The 18,214-nt window shown below is 56.7% G+C and overlaps 2 protein-coding genes across 3 annotated transcripts; one reads left to right on the plus strand and one right to left on the minus strand.

The window, feature by feature from the left end:
• Nucleotides 1-1,150: 1,150 nt before the first annotated feature.
• CPNE6 (copine 6) lies at nucleotides 1,151-6,206 on the plus strand. Its single transcript, XM_026486443.3, has 16 exons — nucleotides 1,151-1,318; nucleotides 1,763-1,942; nucleotides 2,286-2,360; nucleotides 2,526-2,600; nucleotides 2,752-2,835; nucleotides 2,927-3,016; nucleotides 3,361-3,465; nucleotides 3,665-3,751; nucleotides 3,969-4,028; nucleotides 4,295-4,428; nucleotides 4,512-4,566; nucleotides 4,653-4,704; nucleotides 5,029-5,162; nucleotides 5,300-5,536; nucleotides 5,735-5,909; nucleotides 6,026-6,206. The coding sequence occupies exons 1-15, from the start codon at nucleotides 1,151-1,153 to the stop codon at nucleotides 5,870-5,872; spliced, it is 1,674 nt and encodes a 557-aa protein (XP_026342228.1). The 3' UTR covers nucleotides 5,873-5,909; nucleotides 6,026-6,206.
• A 1,792-nt stretch (nucleotides 6,207-7,998) lies between these two features.
• NRL (neural retina leucine zipper) lies at nucleotides 7,999-10,702 on the minus strand. 2 transcript variants are annotated; one of them, XM_026486438.4, is made up of 2 exons: nucleotides 10,306-10,702; nucleotides 7,999-9,385 (listed from the first exon to the last, which is right to left on the minus strand). In XM_026486438.4, the coding sequence occupies exons 1-2, from the start codon at nucleotides 10,684-10,686 to the stop codon at nucleotides 9,053-9,055; spliced, it is 714 nt and encodes a 237-aa protein (XP_026342223.1). In that variant the 5' UTR covers nucleotides 10,687-10,702; the 3' UTR covers nucleotides 7,999-9,052. The 2 variants fall into 2 exon arrangements, with proteins under 2 accessions (XP_026342223.1, XP_044235542.1); XM_044379607.3 differs by having other exon boundaries at nucleotides 10,621-10,686.
• Between the last annotated feature and the right edge of the window lie 7,512 nt (nucleotides 10,703-18,214).

The raw sequence follows: 18,214 nt of genomic DNA on the forward strand, positions 1-18,214 counted from the left end.
ACCCACCCAGACCCTCCCTCACATTTCCAGAAAGGTACGCGCTGTGGGGGGGGGGCCCAGCCAGAGAAGGGTCCCAGTTCTGAGGGCAGTACGGGAAGTGGCACACCCTCCTGGATGCAGACACACGGCTAGGGGACAGACACACAGGGAGGGGGCATTCAGACACACCAACGCACACCCGCTTGGGGGAAGCACGACACGGGAGCAGACAGCCTCACCCTGCGATGTGGACAGACACAGATAGATGGACTGACCAGCCGTGAACTCGGGCCAGCATACCCCTGCCTGCTGCTGCCCGAGGCTTGGTACCACTGCTGGGGGAGGGTGACATGCGTGCATCCCACGGGCAGCATGGAGGGGGCTGTGGCTCCCCAAAAATCCTGTCGCTAAGAGACAGTGCCAGTGCTGCCAGGAAGTGTGAGAACAGGGGAGGTGGGGAGGGAAGAGAGAGTTGTCATAGTGGGAGCCCCTGCCAGGAACCTGGAGGAGCTTTCAGCAGGGACAGGGCTCTGTGTCTAACTGCCCAAGCCCACCCCCCACTCCTTGCCATAAGCCATCCAGAAGGTGAGTGGGGGGGGGGGAGGCAGAGAGGGACAGCCCCGCCGGGCATCTTGCAACCTGTCTCCCCCTGCCCACTGCAGACTCTGTTCCTGAGGCCCATCCGCTTCAGGCTTCTGGGGCTCCTCCACCCATTTCCCCACCCCCCTGCCCTAGTTCAGCTCCCTCGTGCCAAGACTGAGTGCAGTGCTGGCTCAAACCTCAGTCGGGAAATAGCAGAAGGTGCTGAGGTAGCAGAAAACATGAATCAATTGATGGCCTAGGAGCCAAGACTGCCAGGAACCCCACACGCACCCCCAGCCTTCTCTATCCCCATGCACCCCTACTAGGCCAGCAGGGGTGACAGAGACACAGGGCTGTGCAAGGGTGGGAGGCTCAGGTCCTCCACCCTCCCTGTTCACAGCTCCAGGGAAGCCAAGCTGAGGGCAGGGGTGGGGGTGAGTAGGGGGGAAGCAGGAGATCCATGAGATCCTAGGGCCTCAGGAAGCAGGACACAGTGGGAGTGGGGCTCAGGTTCCCAGAAGACAGACCCCTCCTCTAGCAGATGTTCCCTTTCCTGTGTCCAGGCCATCTGCTCTGTCCCCACAGTGCCATGTCGGATCCTGAGATGGGATGGGTGCCTGAGCCCCCAGCCATGACGCTGGGGGCCTCGCGGGTGGAGCTGCGGGTGTCCTGCCATGGCCTCTTGGACAGAGACACGCTCACCAAGCCCCACCCCTGCGTGCTGCTCAAGCTCTACTCTGATGAGCAATGGGTGGAGGTGAGAACCACGGGCCGGGCCCGGGCTTATCTGAACTAACCTCCTGGCCTGGGAAGGAGGGGGGCTGGGAAGCGGCAAGGAAAGCTTCAGCAGGGAATGTGAAGACCCTGAGGGGCCTCTTCTAGGCTGTGAGGGTAACCCTGGAGGCAGGTGTGCCATCATTACAAACACAAACCATTTTACAGCTTCCAAAGTCCGCAGAGTCCCAGCGGGTCCTCAGATGGGCCCAGAGGAAGCGGCAGAGGTCCCAAAGGCCTTCTGGGAGCCCCAAAGGACTGATGGCTCAGGGGGCTGGCAGCACCCCGAGCTCAGGGTTGAACCTAGCAAGGGAAGAGCTAGTCACTGGGGATACGGGAGCCCGAGGAAAGCTGGCATGAGCAGGGTGCTGCAGGGCAGGGGAAAGTAGCCTGGGTTCCCACAGGGCCCTTGCCCCTCCTGCTGCAGGTGGACCGCACCGAGGTGCTACGCTCCTGCTCCAGCCCGGTCTTCTCCCGGGTGCTGGCCCTTGAGTACTTTTTCGAGGAGAAGCAGCCCCTGCAGCTGCACGTGTTTGACGCTGAGGACGGAGCCGCGGGCCCCAGCAATGACACCTTCCTTGGTTCTACAGAATGCACCTTGGGCCAGGTTTGCGTTCCCACCCACCACCACCCCCGCCCACATCTGCTTCTGCCTCTGAAAGCCAAAATAACAGAGAATCAACTCTGGAGCGAGTTCTGTCTGGGCTTGGACCCCATCTCCACCATTGCCTGGCTGTGCAGCCTTGGGCAAGATACTTAACCTCTCTGAGTCTCAGTTTCCTCATCCGAACAGCGCCTATTCTTAATGTTGCTGTGGAAATTAAGTCCAACCGTAGCCCGAGTACAGCCCCTGTGAGCACTCTAAGGACGCTTACTACCTTGTCCCTTGTTCCCTGGCCAAGGCAGGTCAGGGGTGTCACAGCTGGGGCTCCCTCCACTTCCATCTCCAGATTGTGTCACAAACCAAGGTCACTAAGCCATTGCTGCTGAAGAATGGGAAGCCTGCGGGCAAGTCCACCATCACGGTAGGCAAGGTCACCTGTACTCCCCCTTGGGTGGGGCATTCAATGCCCCTGCATGGACATCCACGGCGACATTATGTCCAGGACCGGCCCCCACCTAAGGGAAATGGCATAAGGTGGCCCTTTGGGTGGTAGGGGGGCATCTTGCTACTTGTATTTCCCTTGCAGATCGTGGCCGAGGAGGTATCGGGCACCAATGACTATGTGCAGCTCACCTTCAGAGCCCACAAGCTGGACAACAAGGTTGGAGCCCCAGAGTCTAGGCCCCCGTCTTCCTTGTTAGAGAGCCTAGGCCCCCCACTCCAGACGAATCAGCGCTGCTCCCCTCTCGGTGTTAGCCGCCTCCCCCTGCAGACCTCACCAAGCTCACGGGTCCTTTCCTCCGCATCCCCAGGATCTGTTCAGCAAGTCTGACCCCTTCATGGAGATCTATAAAACCGACGGGGACCAGAGTGACCAGCTCGTCTGGAGGACTGAGGTTGGTGACTGGGGCCGTGGGGAGGGAGGGAGGAAGAGCAGAGTAAGGGGACCTAGCTAGGGGGTGACCAGCTCTCTGGTGCCTCTCCCAGGTGGTGAAGAACAACCTGAATCCCAGCTGGGAGCCATTCCGCCTGTCCCTGCACTCCCTGTGCAGCTGCGATGTCCACCGGCCTCTCAAGGTGAAGCCCCCTCCGTGCAAGGGCAGCCCGTCAGAGCATCCAGCCTCTGTCTGAGACATTGCCCCTGAGTGTGTCAAGACCCTTCCTCTCCCTCAAGCCCTTCCCACTGTGGGGTAAAGACCAGGTCACAGCTCGATGTTCCCACTTTGTATACCTTTTATCAAGGCCAAAGTCCCTGCCAGATGGAGCCAAAGACTGAAGTTGAGCAGGTAGCCTCTTTGGGCAGGTTGAGGACATCTGTTTGGGCCTAGGCACTGTTAGCCCCCACCTCCCTAAATCCCTCGCCCTGCCCCCAGCAACCACTGCAAAGCCACCCTGACCCTTTCCCCTCCCTGCCTTCTCAGTTCCTGGTGTATGACTATGACTCGAGCGGGAAGCATGACTTCATCGGCGAGTTCACCAGCACCTTCCAGGAGATGCAGGAAGGAACAGCAAACCCTGGGCAGGAGGTGTCACCAAGATCCCTGGGGGAATTCCGAGAGTGCTGGAGAGCCCAGTATATGTGATGTGGAGAGGGTGGAAAGTACCGAGGCTCAGTCTAAGGACAGAGCCCTAGGGCTCTTGGTCTGGGAGGCTCTGCTGGAAGGGAGACAAGGGGTCTCCTGATAGAATTGTGACTCTGGGCTTGTGGGGTGTGGGGGGGTCTAGATGCAGTGGGACTGTATCAACCCCAAGTATCGGGACAAAAAGAAGAACTACAAGAGCTCGGGGACCGTGGTACTGGCCCAGTGCACGGTAAATCCCAGTGCCCCCCTCACGTCGGACCCTCAGATTCACCCCTGCCCTTGTTCCAAAGACCAGTTTCTCCTCTTCTGAGAACTGAGAAGCCTTGCCCTACCCACCGGGAGCTTCAACCTCAAAACCTTCCCTCCACTTCCCCCACAGAAGCTCCCCCCCCCAGCTCCCTCCTCAAAGGACCATCTTGCTACTTTCCGTGTTCCCCTCCTGCCAGGTGGAGAAGGTGCACACCTTCCTGGATTATATCATGGGCGGCTGCCAGATCAGCTTCACGGTAAAGGCCCAGGGGATATAGGGGACACAGGCAAGAGGAAGGGGCTAAACACATAGTGAACAGAGGAGCCCCCAATCCCGCTGCCCCTACTGGGGCCTCTCTGGAGCCTCAGCATTGCCATCTTGTACCCCTCACGCCATGAGGATGCTACCCGTGGGCTTGACTGGATTTACCTCAGTCTTCCCTACAGTCCCTAGCTCTGGGCCAGCCCCTCTGTGAGCTCTCATGGATGCTGTGTGACATTCTCTCCCCCGCCCCCCGCCCAGGTGGCCATCGACTTCACCGCCTCCAATGGGGACCCAAGGAGCAGCCAGTCCCTACACTGCCTCAGCCCCCGCCAGCCCAACCACTACCTGCAGGCCCTGCGCGCAGTGGGAGGCATCTGCCAGGACTATGACAGGTGGGAGGGGGATAGGCTGGGGAGGAGGGAGACGAGTAGGGAGGCCTTGCCCGATGGGCCCCACAGCCTTTTCTTCTCCCCAGTGATAAGCGGTTTCCAGCATTTGGCTTTGGCGCTAGAATCCCCCCCAACTTTGAGGTAGGCTGGGTTTGAGAGGAAGGGAGGACTTGGTGGGAGAGTAGGAGGAAAGACATCTTCTTGCTGTTCTCACCTGACTCTCACAGGTGTCCCATGACTTTGCTATCAACTTTGACCCGGAAAACCCTGAATGTGAAGGTAAGAGGGGAGATGTCCACCAGCCCCACCTCCCCCCATACAGCTTGGACATTCTGTACACCCCATGCAGGGGCACAGACTCCGTCCTCATGGACCAGCCCCCAGCTGATCCCACCACTCACCTCTGTCTTCATTTGGGACTCGGGGCCCCTGACCCCGCATCTGAACAGCCTCCTCTCCCAGAGCCTGGACCACCCAACTCTCCTGCTTAGTGTGGAATTTAGAGGGCCAGGCAGTCCCGAGACAGGGAAGGATGTCCTCGCTTTAAGGGTGTCAGAAAGGGCTCCCTGCTAATTTCTGCTGGCCTCACCTCCTCGCCTGCAGAGATCTCGGGGGTCATCGCCTCCTACCGCCGGTGCCTACCCCAGATCCAGCTCTATGGCCCCACCAACGTGGCCCCCATCATCAACCGCGTGGCCGGGCCGGCTCAGCGCGAGCAGAGCACCGGCCAAGCCACGGTGAGGAGGCGAAGCAGGCAACCAGGCGCTGCCCCACTGGGTGTCCTCCGGTGGGGCCGGGGCCGGGGCCCTGACTTGGGGCGGGTGCCAACGCCCTTGCACAGAGCCTACCCTTCCTCCCCTCTGCCCGCCCTCAGAAGTACTCCGTGCTGCTGGTGCTCACGGACGGCGTGGTGAGCGACATGGCCGAGACCCGCGCCGCCATCGTGCGCGCCTCCCGCCTGCCCATGTCCATCATCATCGTGGGTGTGGGCAATGCCGACTTCTCCGACATGCGGCTGCTGGATGGCGACGACGGTCCCTTGCGCTGCCCCCGAGGGGTGCCCGCGGCCCGCGACATCGTCCAGTTCGTGCCCTTTCGGGACTTCAAGGATGTGAGTGCCCGGCGCCCCCTCCCGGCCGAAGGACTCCTCAGCTCCTCAGGCCCTCAAATCTGACCCGTCGCTCCCACACCGGGTTGACGGCCTGAGAAGGACGCTGGAGCCCAGCGGGCCACCCGAAGCCCCGCCCCCTCGCCCGGCCCCGCCCCCACTCTCCGGCCCCTAACGCCGTCCCCGCCCCTACTCCACCAGGCCGCACCTTCTGCGCTTGCCAAGTGTGTCCTGGCTGAGGTGCCCAGGCAGGTGGTGGAGTACTACGCCAGCCAGGGCATCAGCCCCGGGGCTCCCAGGCCCTGCACGCCGGCCACGACCCCCAGCCCTAGCCCGTGACTGCCTCCCACCGGACCGACACTCCCTCGGCCTCTCAGTGAGTCCTGGGGGGCCAAAGGAGTGGGCAGGGGTGCAAGGCGGGCCTTGGTGGAGGGCATCTGGGCTCGGTGTGGCGTAGAGGAAGGTGCTTATGACTATCCCACCCTGCCCCAGGTGCCTGTCCTGACCCCTGTGACTCGAGTGACCAGTGCCTCTCCCTCTTGGACCAGCTGTGGCCCCTAGGTCCTGGAAGTATGTGGTGAGCCCTGCTCTTTCTCTCCAGGCCCCATGCCCCTCAGCCTTGTGACTTTCTTCAGTGATCCTGACATTCTGGTCGTTAATAAAGGGAACCACTCCTAGCACCTCAGCCTCTAGCTATCGTGCCTCAGATGCCCGCCGACCATCTGTAACCCCCACCCCTCCACACACACCATTAAGAAATGAGGACCAGCACCCTTCGGATCTGAGCCAGAGCTCCCATGCAGCCTAGTATCTCAGTGGTTTCACCCCAACTGTGTGCCAGTGGGATCGGAGGAGCCCCTGCCCTCACCTCCCAACCCCAGGGGGCCCAGCACCATGGAGGTTAATTATCAGAGATGGGGGGCGGTAATGAGGGGCTGTCAAAGGGGCAGGTTGATGCCCTCTTACAGCTGTCTCTAGAGAAGCCCAACTGAGTCCCCCAGGAGCTGCACTCCAGCCCCCACACAGCTGTGGGGCGGGCCGAGCAGGGGTACTGGGGGGACCAAAGGAGGGCAGCAGGTCTGTGAGTGAATTAGGAACACAGAGGGGGCATCCGAGGTCTGTGTGGCCTGGTTTTCCTGGGTGTGTGAATGTGCGTGTGTGTTCACGCACTGCACATCCCTGCCTCTCCACGAGCACAGCCTTCAGGTTTCAGAAAGTCAGGCTGCGTACCCTTAATAACATCAACAACAGCATGAACATTGGTGTTCGGCATGTGTGAAACTTCGTGCAATGTGCTGTAAACGCATTCACTCTCACAAGGTGCCTAGCATCACTTTCCCCATTTTTCTGGCAAATCCCAAGGGAGGGTTCATTTAAATCCACCCATCATCAAAGAACTGGTGAGCCTGGAATTGAGCCCAGACCCATCTGACTGAAGTGCTCACACTCTTCATCACTAGTGTGCAACTTCTGTGTGGGTCTCATCTCGAGCCCCAGGTGTATGAATACGTGGGCCGATTGTGTGTCTGGGGGTAGGTGCCTGTGGATGGCATCCCTGCCTGTGTGTGTGCTGTGCAAGGCCTCAGCCAGTTAAGAGAGGTGTGCGAGAGCAGCGCTGGGTCTGAAGCTGCAGAGAGCAGGTGAGGACCCAGGTGATATCCAGAGCGAGGGAAGAAAAGACGGGATCCTGGAGGGACACTCCCTGCCCCAGCCTCTCCCTTCAATGATGCGTGTGGAAGGAGATGAAGGAGGAGAGGCCAAAGATGCTGTGAGCCACTCAGGAGAGAGGAGCCAGAGCCAGACAGGGTGGCCAGGGGCCAGGGGTGGAGAAGGAGAGAAGAGAAAGAAATCCTGGGGGAGAGAGAGGAGATACCCCCCATTGCAGGCTCCTGAGTGGAAGAGGGACGCGCTGGGCTAGAGGAGGGGGAGGAGGGAACAAGAACTGTGATGGGAAGAGACAGCTGGGGAGGGGGTGGATGGAGGGGGCAGAAAGGAAGAGAGACATATGGGAGCCTCTTCCCCACCCTCAACTGCTTCTCCCTATTTATTATGTCCCTTAGAGGACCTACGACAGTGGCTGGTGAGGCAGCTGCTCCCAGCTCAATGCCTCTGCTCTGCCCAGAGCCCCCGCCTGCCTACTCTCTCTGTAGGCAGATGAACCAGAGGGCTGGGTAACCATGGCAACTGCGGGACCTCAGGATAGCCATAGGCAGGCCCGGCCCAGTCACCGATGCTCCTGGGCTTCTGTGAGTGGTGGTGGGAGGAGAAGGCTCCATCTGGCCCAATCCCCACCCTTCCACCCCATTTTCATTGGGCCTCCAGAACCGAGACTCACCACACACACACATACACACACACACACACACACACACACACACACACGCACACGCCAGGAGGAAGGCTAAAGAATGAACACTTCTTAAATGGCAAGAACATTTAGCCAAGAGTATAAAGTTCTGCCTGAACTTCAAGTTTAATTCACAAAAACTGCATTCTTTCAGCATCTTGTCGTAGGGGGTAAAATCTCACCTCAGCCCACAGCAAGGCAGGAGGTAGCAAGGGTACCCCATGCAGGTCTGGAGGCCAAGGCAGCCAGGAGGGAGCCGTGGAGGACCAGTGTGTGGCCTCACCCACTGCCTAGGCTGCAATCAGAAAGAAGGAGCAGGACAGGAAGTCCGTTTGGTGAGGTTGTCCTGGGGGCTTCTTGGGGAGACTCTTGGGGCTCCCACACCAAGGAGATGCCAGAACTGGAAAGCTGTCAGAAGTCATCCAACCCAGGATTAGAGGAGGTAACCAAAACCCAGAGAGCAAGGGGTTTTCTCAAGGTGATAGAGGTATCCTGTGGCAGAGCTGGGACTAGCACCCAGGTCCCCAGACTCCTGCCCAGAGTTCTCCCCCAGCCCACATCCACCACTCCCAGAGTTCCTCAGGCCTTTGCTGCTCTGGGCCCTGGAGGCCACTGGACTGGGTAGGAGGAAAGCCTCTTGGATAGAGTCCCTAGTCTGTCTTGCTGTTGGTAACTGAAGTCTTGAAAATGCAGTAGTCCTAAAAGGGGGAGTTTACAAGCCTCGGAATGAAAATACGGCTTCATTGCTAATTACCACCTTAATGCACTACAGGTTGAAAACCCTGAATTAAAATCTAAACTGAGGGGGAGTCACACCACTCCCTCGCCTCCTATTCACTGTCACCCAGCTATCATGCACGCCTCCCCACCGTCCCCCTCACACACAGAGCCCGGCACTGGCTCCTCCAGATCGCAGGGTCCTGGTCACGTGGGGTGGAACAGGAGGTGGAGGGCTCTGTGTGCTGCCTGCGTGAGGGGAGAAGACCTCTCTCCCAGAAAATGACCAGCATCTAACCTCGGAGCATGCCTCGCGGGTCCAGGACGTTCGGGGATATGTATGTATAGTCATACCACGGTGTGTCTGGCACCAGAAGGCGCTCAGTAACCATCTAGTGAACGGTACAGTGGCCTCCAGGGTGGTGCCCCCCCACCACTCCGCGACCCCCAGCGGCTCAGAGGAAGAAGTGGGCGTGGTCCCCGGCCCCGGGGCCGCTCGCGGTCAGCCGGTCACAGCGAGCCTTGTAGAGGTCGCGCTCCCTGGCCAGGCGAGCCACCTCGGCCCGCAGCGCGTCCAGCTGGGCGGCCAGGCGGGCGCGCTCGGCCTCTAGCCCGCGCCGCTGCTGCAGCCGCTTGGAGCGACAGGCCTGCGCGTAACCGCGGTTCTTCAGCGTGCGGCGCCTCTGCTTCAGCCGCAGCGCCTCGTCGCGCCCGCAGCCCCGCAGCTGCCGGTTGAGCTCCCGCACAGACATCGACACCAGCGCCGCGTCCGAAAACCGCTCGGCCAGCTGCAGAAGGAGCGGGCGGAGAGCGGGTCAGCGCCGGGTCCGCGCGGGATTCCGCCCGGCTCCACCCTCGGGTCGCCAGCGGGAAGGCCCCGCCCTCGGGAAGGCTCCGCCCCCGGCCCCCGCCTTACCTGAGGTTCGCCCTTCCACCCAATTCCCCGCCGCAGTCCAGACCCCGCCCCACGTCCCAACAAGCCCCTCGTCCCTGGGGAATGCGCATCCCTCGGGGTCGGCCTCGCGCTGCAGGCCCCGCCTCCCAGGGTCAGGCGAGCCAGTCGCAGGTCTGACACCCGCGCCCTCCTTGCGCGGTCCTCCGCGTCGCGCTCCAGGCTGTCTTGGTGTCCAGTGGACACGCGCCCAGGCAGACCCCGCCCCGCCAATGCACCTCGCTCCCCTGTCCTGAAGGCCACAACCCTGTGACCCTCAAAGGATTTGGATTACGTCCTAATGCCTTCAACACCCCCATCTGTGTCTATAATTAATAGGATGAGTCCCAATCCTTACTGAGAAGACTGGGGGCTGGGGAAGCACGATGTTTGAAAAGGCCAACCTCATTCCCGTTCCCACAGCCTCAACTCCACTCCATTCCACGCACAACTCTTTCCCGGGTTTCCATAGACGGAGTATATTTACCTCCCCGTAAAGAACCGCTCCCCATTAATTCTCAACTCTCCCCTTTTGGTCCTCTTCTAACCTTATCTTCTCCCTCTTCCTCCTGGTTTGGACTACTCATTTCTCTCCATTTGGAAAAGGGGGAGGGGGCAGAAGGTAGTTTTCTCCATCTGATTTCTTTCAAGGGCCCTTCTTTTCTCCTGCCCTCTGTCTCTTCCCCAATCCATAACCCTGTCCAGGAATTCTCCTTCCTCTCTTGGGCTGTCCTCCCTCACCCCGCCACCCCTCAGACCAACTCACTGATTGCTCACCTGGGCATGCTGGGCTCCCGTCTCCTCCCGGCTCCCTGGGTAGTAGCCGTGGGGCCCCTCGATAGGGACTGGACTCTGACCCTGCAGCAGCTCCACGGCCTCTTCGGGACTCAGCCCCAGTGCCTCCCCAGCTCCCAGCTGCTGCTGCAGCGTGGCCAGCCAGTACAGCTCCTCCAGGCCTGGCCGGGGGCCCTCAGTAGCCCCCACCATGCCTGGCTCACTGAAGGTGGGTGAAGGAGGCACTGAGCTGTAGGGAGTGGAGCCCAGTGAGGCTGTTGGGGGGCCAGATCGCCCCTCAGAGGGTTCCCGCTTTACCTCAAACTTCATCAAGTCAAAGTCATTGACATATTCCATAGCCAGGGGGCTGGGAGGCAGTGCCATTCTGGGGCTGGACTGGGAGGGGTGCACCTGCAAGAACAGAGGAGAGGTTTGGAGCACCTGGAGGCTGCCTGCCAGCTTCCTTAACCAGAACTTGCTTCTTCCAAAACCCACGTGCCCTGGAGAGCCAGAGTTTTAGAAAGCCGGCGTGATGGTGCAGCTCTGTTCCCTAAATAGTCACCTCCAGGCTGGAGCAACTTTTCAGGTGGCAGGGGCTCCTGACTGGGGGCAAGCAGCTTAGAGGCCTGACTGAGGAATAGGATAGATATCACAGCCTCTGGCCCTACTGGTGCCTCTGGGAGCTATGAAAAACAAGAGGAACATGGCAGTGCTCCCAACTCTAGTGCTGGGACATACTGAGAGGCTCTGTCATCTCAAGAGACATCATTCCATTTCCAAGCAATCAAAAAATTTTGCTTAATTAACTGTGACAGAGTATGTGTCTATTTTAGGACAATGGAAAGACACGTATGCCATGAATGTTAATATATAAGGATAATGCACTGTTATACCTTTCTCTCAGAACACCTAGGTCAATGCCTGGCACGTAGAAGGTCCTCAGTTCACATCCGTTCTATGGGTTAATCATCAATTAATCCCTTTTATAGGAGCGTGAGACTTTCCAAAGAGAAAAAAAAGGTCCTAGAATCAGTTTTAGAAAGATCACGACTGAGTGGTGACCTTCTTTCCCCAAGCCGATCTCTCCAAAGGGAACCACCAAAAACTGGTTTTCCTCCTTCTATTCAGAACCTGCTATGTTGTGTGAACGTGGACAGATCACCTCCCCCTTTGTAGCCTCAGTTTCCCATTTCGTTTAATCAAGGCAGTTAGACTTTACCATTTCCCAGAGAGTGTTCTGGGAAACCCTAAGTCTGAGAAGTACCCAAGAAGAAGTCGATGCTCCGATAATTTCAAGAAATTCTGCCTCCCATCCCACGTTCTGCAGATTCCCAGAGCACAGCAGCGTATTCATCTGAGAAGGCCTTCAGTAAACCATCTGCTCAACCTCAATCGAGAGTGTCCCAAACTAAGGTCACCAAGGAGCTCTCCTCCCTGTTATCAGCCACAGAGTGTGTGCTCACCTAAAGAACCTCAAGCTAGGTGACCTCAGAGATCCTTCCCAGCCTGGAACTCCCAATCTAGCCCAGCTCCCAGTTCCAACAGCCCCACTGCCAGCCCCCGAAGGGGCAAGGCAGGGAGCGCTCATCCCCGGGGCTTGGCCTTTGATACCCCGAGCCTACGTAGCCCTCTTTCTAACGACATCTCAGACCCTCAAGCTCTGCCCAGAGAGGTGGGAGGACAGACAAGTCCTTCTCTCTTCCCGCCCCAGGGAAGGCTTGTTGCCCTATCTACTGAGCCCCTCACCCTTGAGAGGACAGGGGTGGCAGAAACAAAGACACAGACTGAAGGAATGATCCTTGGCAGGGAGGAGATGGCAAAACCCTGAGAGAGGTGTCCAGAGAGAACTGAATGAAGAGATGAGCGAGGAGGGTTATTTATCTTTCTGCTGTGATAGTCGCGGGGGGACAAAAAGCCAGTCAGGGTGGGAGTGGGGCAGGGGACAGAAGTGTGAGGACTCTTGAAGAGCAGACAGCAGGTGACAGAGAAGGAAGAGGTAGGTGAGAGGCCTGGCATGCAGGGAGGCCCTGAATATACTCACTTGGGGGATGGTAGAGATGATGTGGTCAGTGTCGGAGCCAGGCAGGCACAGCTTCCCCAGAGACTGGAGACCCCATTGAGCAGGGGCCTGGTGCCTCTGTGCTCAGAACAAGGCGCTGTGGGCACCCAGCCCATGGGGCACTCTTAAAGGGCCAGCACTCTGAGGTCATCTATGGTCCTCAGGGCTCTAGCCAATGAGGTAAGGAGATCATTTGCATATCTCATGGGCCTGGGGGGTTGGGGGGAATGAGAAGAGGGGAGAGGACAAGTATGCCAGTTCTCAAGGAAGGAAAGGGAGCATCTTCCTCAACAAAGCTCCTTACTGATGGTCCGTCTCACAGACACTCAGTCCCGTGGTACAGAGAGCTGCTTTGGCCTGGCCAGCCACCTTCGTGTGAATACCACCCCCAGCCCTCAGCACTGAGAGCTTGGGACTGGAAAAGAGGCCCAGAGAAGCTCCCCGCGCCCTCCCCTTCCAACGCTCTACAGCACCGTGGCAGTGTTTGCAGGAGTACAAGCAGTCCTGAGCCCACTCTCACCTGTGGGCTCTCTTTCCTGTGTTCAGGAATCCTCACATTTCTGTCCCCTGCCTCACTGGCCCTGTGAGGCCCCACACCCCTCACAGCTATCGTATCAGAAAGACAGGCAACCGTCCCCTCGGTGAATGTCCAGGACTTGGCCACCCAATCCTCAGCCTCTCCCACTCTTGCTGACCCAGTCCTGGGACAGGCAGCCCAGCTCAGGAGAAGGAGCAGCAGAAGGGAGAGTGGGGATCTCTGCTCCTTCCTTCCGGGCCACCTCGGGACACGGAAATCTAATCACCACCAATCCATCCGGGACACTTCTGTAACTGCCCTCACACGCCCTCTGCTTCCTCTCGCCTTTTCCCTGCGTGTGTCTCTGTCCCTCTCTCTTCCTCCCTCACCATCCTGGTTCCCAGATGGCTGGGGGGTGACCTACATTTTCAGCCTAATCCCCTAACACCTCTTAGAGCTCCCATCCCTGAGTAGAAGTTGGAACAGGGATACTAGATTAGCCAAGGAGGTGTTTAAACCTGTCTGAAGCTGTTTAAAACAGGGCGTGTACTAGAATAGAACTCCAAGAGTTAACGGCTATTTCCAACCTGGGGAGGGTACCCGAACATTCCCGTGGAGTTAACAGGCCCCTGCCCCAAGTCGGAGAGAGACCTGGGTGTCCATCAGCCCCAAGGATCATCAGTTATAAAAATGAACCTGGTCCCAGCTGGTGGATTCAGATGAGAACAGTAGTTCTCAAAGTGTGGTTCCCCCAACCAGCAGCATCATCTGGGAACTTGCTAGAAATGCATCGTCTCTGGCCTCACCTCAAACCCACTGGATCAAAAACTCTGGGGATGGGGACGCCCAAAAATCTGTGTTTTAATAAGCCCTCAGGGAACTTTGATGAACACTGAAGTTTGAGAACCACTGGTCTACAGAATATCTATAGTTAACACAGCTTTCCCTGTGTGTGTGTGTGTGTATGTGTGTGTGTGTGTGTGTGCCCGTGTGGTCTCTCTTACCATACTCTGTACACACATATAAGAAGACCTAGATCAGACGACATCACTCTCTTCCCACATCTGTCCTGCATTTCGTGGAGCAAAGACCACTGTCATGATTTAAGTAGTAAGGCTTCTCAGTGTAATTGCCTGGATCTAGCTGTTTTTGCGGGAGAACCAAGGCCTGGGAACAAGGCCACAGATGGGAATGGGGATCACGGAGACAAGGAATCGCACGGGATGTGGCTTCGAGGCACATAGCCAAGAAAGAGAGCCCAGACCTCCTGAGTTGAAGAAGGAATAGGAAGTGTTGAATGCAGCCCCTTTCTCGTGCCTGGCCTGGCCAGACACTTGCCCCCAAGCAGCTGTCAGGTCTGGGCTGATCTTCTTGTTTACTGGAGAGCTCAAAGGAGAGGTGGGGGGTGGGGGGCTAAGCTGCTAACGGGCTAAAAGAGTCAGACTAAACAAGCTCAGGCAAGCTGAGCCGCTCAGGGCTCAGACCAGGTGCCACTGACTAGGGAAAGGAGTCTGGGCAGTGAGGGCTGGGCCAGAGGAAAGGAGCAAGGGCACAGAGAGGAGAGTCCGTGGCAACTGGTGGGGCCCCAGGAGATGATTCATGGGCCCTCTCGGTGGGGATGGACCCAGAGCCTGGGAGACGCACACAGAGAGTGACTGACTCCAGGACATCTGGGGATAGGAGTGAAAAAGATGGCGCCAGGTGGACTGCAGAAATGACAGAAGAGAGGAAGGGAGGCAAGAAGGCTTAGCGGAGGGGGCAGTAGGTGTCGACCTGGGATGGAGGGCAGAACAAGCCGGGGGCTCTCCAGGGATTTGTATTAAAGGAGTTGGAAGGGTATAGGCACAGGGAAAAGGTGGGCAAAGGGCCATGGCAAACTGAAAGAGAGAGGAAGTCTTCTGGAAAGGATCAGGAAGGGAGTAAGGGGGTGCTAGGAGCAAGGGACCAGAAGAGCAATGGCGGTAGAAGGAAGGGACAGAGGAAAGTTAAGACTGGGGACCAAGAGCTAGAAAGAAATACAGAGGAACAGACAGATAGATGGTCAGGCCGCAGAGGAGACACAGTGGCCAAAGGACAAAAAAGGAGAAAGATATAAACAGAGGAATGTTGGAAAATTGGGGGAAGAGAGCCAGGCAGGTGAAGGGCTGGCAGAAATGGCGTACGAGACGAAGAGGGAGGAGAGGGGACACGGTCAGTAATTCAGGGTGCCACCACTACCTCCTCTGTCCCGCACTCCCATTTTTGGAGCCCATAAGACCCTGTAAGCCCTGTAAGTTCTGGCTTCTGGTATCTAGATCTTCAGTAATGGATCCAAATCTTCAAAACTCTTCCGGATCTACCTGGTATGTTCATTTGACAAGTGTTTTTGTTTTAGGGTTTGTTTGTTCTAGATTTTATTTATGTATTTGTCAGAGAGAGAGAGAGCACAAGCAGGGGGAGCAGCAGGCAGAGGGAGAAGAAGGCTCCCCGCTGAGCAAGGAGCCTGATGCAGGACTCGATCCCAGGACTCTGGGATCATGACCTGAGCTGAAGGCCGACACTTAAGACTGAGCCACCCAGACGTCCCTTGACAAGGCGTATTAAGCACCAGACACTGTGCTAGGCATTAGGGAGACCTCAGTAAATCAGACTGACAATAGCCCTGTCTTCATGGAGCACACAGACTGATGAAACAGGGAAAGATCAATTTATTGCCCTTAGGCCCAGCCAAAAGTGGCCCCTACCCTGGGCCCTGTGCTTTCAGAAGGCTCCATTCTGGCTGGTCCCACCCCACGGGGTGAGGAACTCAGGCCTCCTCCGCCCACACCAATCCCCTTCTGGACCACATTCTAGATACCTAGGAATTCCCTGCCCAAAGAGCCCCAAGCCCACTTCTAGGGCCCACATGGACCTCTCCCCTGGATTGGTCCTTGCAGGAGTGGACCACACTACTGGTACATACATCCCTAGGCCCAAAGTTTAGCCAACGGTGACTATTTGCAGGAGGCTGCAGACAGGATTGGGATGTGTAAGACAGAGAGGTCCCCGTGTGCGTACGTGAGCCCTCGCACAGTCCAAGACGGTATCAGGAGTGGGAAAAGAAGCAGGCCCAAAGGCCAGTGGCCCAACGCGTCCTCCCCCCTTCCACCACATTCTACTGCAGAATCCTGAGGACTCCAAATAAAGTCCAAATCTGAATTCAAATTGGAACCAAATTTCAGACCGTTATGTATATATTTATCAAGGTAGAAGAATAAAACATATTTTATTCAACTGTTTCTTAGCGTAAGTTCTACCTTTTAAATGTCTAAACACAAGGAAGGGGGCACATGGCTGCCTCAGTCAGTTAAGCGACCAACTCCTGGTTTAGGCTCAGGTCATGATCTCACTTTCGTGGGATCACGCCCACGTCAGGCTCTGTGCTCAGTGTGGAGTCTGCTTCAGATTCTCTCTCCCTCTCCCTCCCGTTCACTCTTCCTCTCTCAAATAAATAAATAAAATCTTCTAAAAATTTTATTTTTTTACTTTTTTTTAAAGATTTTATTTATTTATTTGACACAGAGAGAGATAGCCAGCGAGAGAGGGAACACAAGCAGGGGGAGTGGGAGAGGAAGAAGCAGGCTCCCAGGAGAGGAGCCTGATGTGGGGCTCGATCCCAGAACACCGGGATCACGCCCTGAGCCGAAGGCAGACGCTTAACCGCTGTGCCACCCAGGCGCCCTCTTCTAAAAATTTTAAACACAAGGTTTGTGAGCCTCTATTTGCACTCTTTTTAAAAGTTTTTAGAAATTTATTTAAGTAATCTGTACACCCGACATGGGACTCAAACTCATGACCCTGAGATCAAGAGTCACGTGCTCTTCCAACTGAGCCAGCCAGGAACCCCGATTTGTCCTCTTACCCCAGGCCTCACATATGTTAGGGAGGAGCCTACATGAAAAGAAACCGCTATAACTGAGGTGAGTCCTGTGAAGAAGGACAGACACTAGGAGAGTTTCTTTCATGAAGACCCAATCTAATGGGAGGCGGCATTGCAGGGACAGCTTGCCTAATGAGGACACGTTCCACTGAGACTGGCCAGGTGAGTACGAAGTGACCGTGTCTGGGGGTGGAGAAGGGGAGATTCCAAGCTGCAAGAACAATCTATGCAAGGGCTCTGAGCAGGAAAGAGACACGTGTACGAAACGAACAAACGAAAAGACCAACACAGCCAGAGAGTAGAAACCAAGGACAGGACGTGGGAAGAATGGTGGTAGGTGAGGGTGCAGGTATCAACGGGGGCCAGATCCAGCACAGCCTTATAGTCCAAGTTTAGGATTTGGGCTTTATTCTAAGAGCAGTGAGAAGCCACTAAAGAACTTTTGGCAGGACTGTGATGGGCTCAGACTGTTTGAAAAGATCACTTTGGATCTAGTGTGGAGGAGGGCACATGGAATCAGAGTCAGATTAGGCGGCTAATCCAGTGTCCGAGTTGAGTTAGGGGACATCTTAAGCTGGAAACAAACTCTGAGACAGAAACTTGTGTACAGATGGCTCCTTGGTCGGGGGGGAGGAGAGAACTTTTAAAAGCAGAGAGAAAAACAGGCCTGGACAGCGGGAAAAGCAGAAATGCACTACAATGGCAACAGAGGCTTCAGCTGAGCCCGTAGGAGCTCTGGAGCTCGGACAGACCAAACTGAGGAAAGGGGACCAGGCCTTGCACCCCTGCATCAACCAGTCACTGGATGCACGCTGCCCCAGGAAAGGGGGTATTACATTTGGTGAGACTGCTGCCTTCAGCCACAGGGAAGTATTCGGCTGTGAGCCATTAGCGGCCAACACACCAAGGCTGGGACAATGAGCACCTGGATCCTGAAGAGGGGCTCTAGGTGGCACACCACAGCATCTACTGTAGGGGGTCTGTAAGATGTCCAAGGGCCAGACCCAGAGGGCCCAGGGAAGAAGAAAATGTAGATGGGGGGCGGGGAGGGGGCAAGGCTGGTCACACCCTGCCCCCTGGTGGTGGTGTGCCTCCAACACTGGGCCAGCTGGTAGACCAGGCTGGGCAGAGGGCCAGGATTGGTATAAAAGTGTAGCGAATGAAAGGAATCAACACTACAAGGAAACCCCCATGGGAACCCCTAAAAGTTAAGGAAGAACATAATGGGGGAGAAGGATTCAGGAACATGAGACTGGCTTATTCTTTTATTCAAACAGCATTTATTAGCTGCCTATTATAGGCCAGATCCTGCAAGAAACTAGGATAAAAACAAGACTAAAATTTGGGTCCTTCTTTCAAGGAGCTAACACTTAGGTGAGGATTATAGAGATACAAAAGTAACTACGGTAAAGTGTGAGAAGTTCAAAAACAGGTATGT

This window comes from Ursus arctos, unplaced genomic scaffold (genome assembly GCF_023065955.2).
Source record: "Ursus arctos isolate Adak ecotype North America unplaced genomic scaffold, UrsArc2.0 scaffold_37, whole genome shotgun sequence".
NCBI lineage: Eukaryota > Metazoa > Chordata > Mammalia > Carnivora > Ursidae > Ursus > Ursus arctos.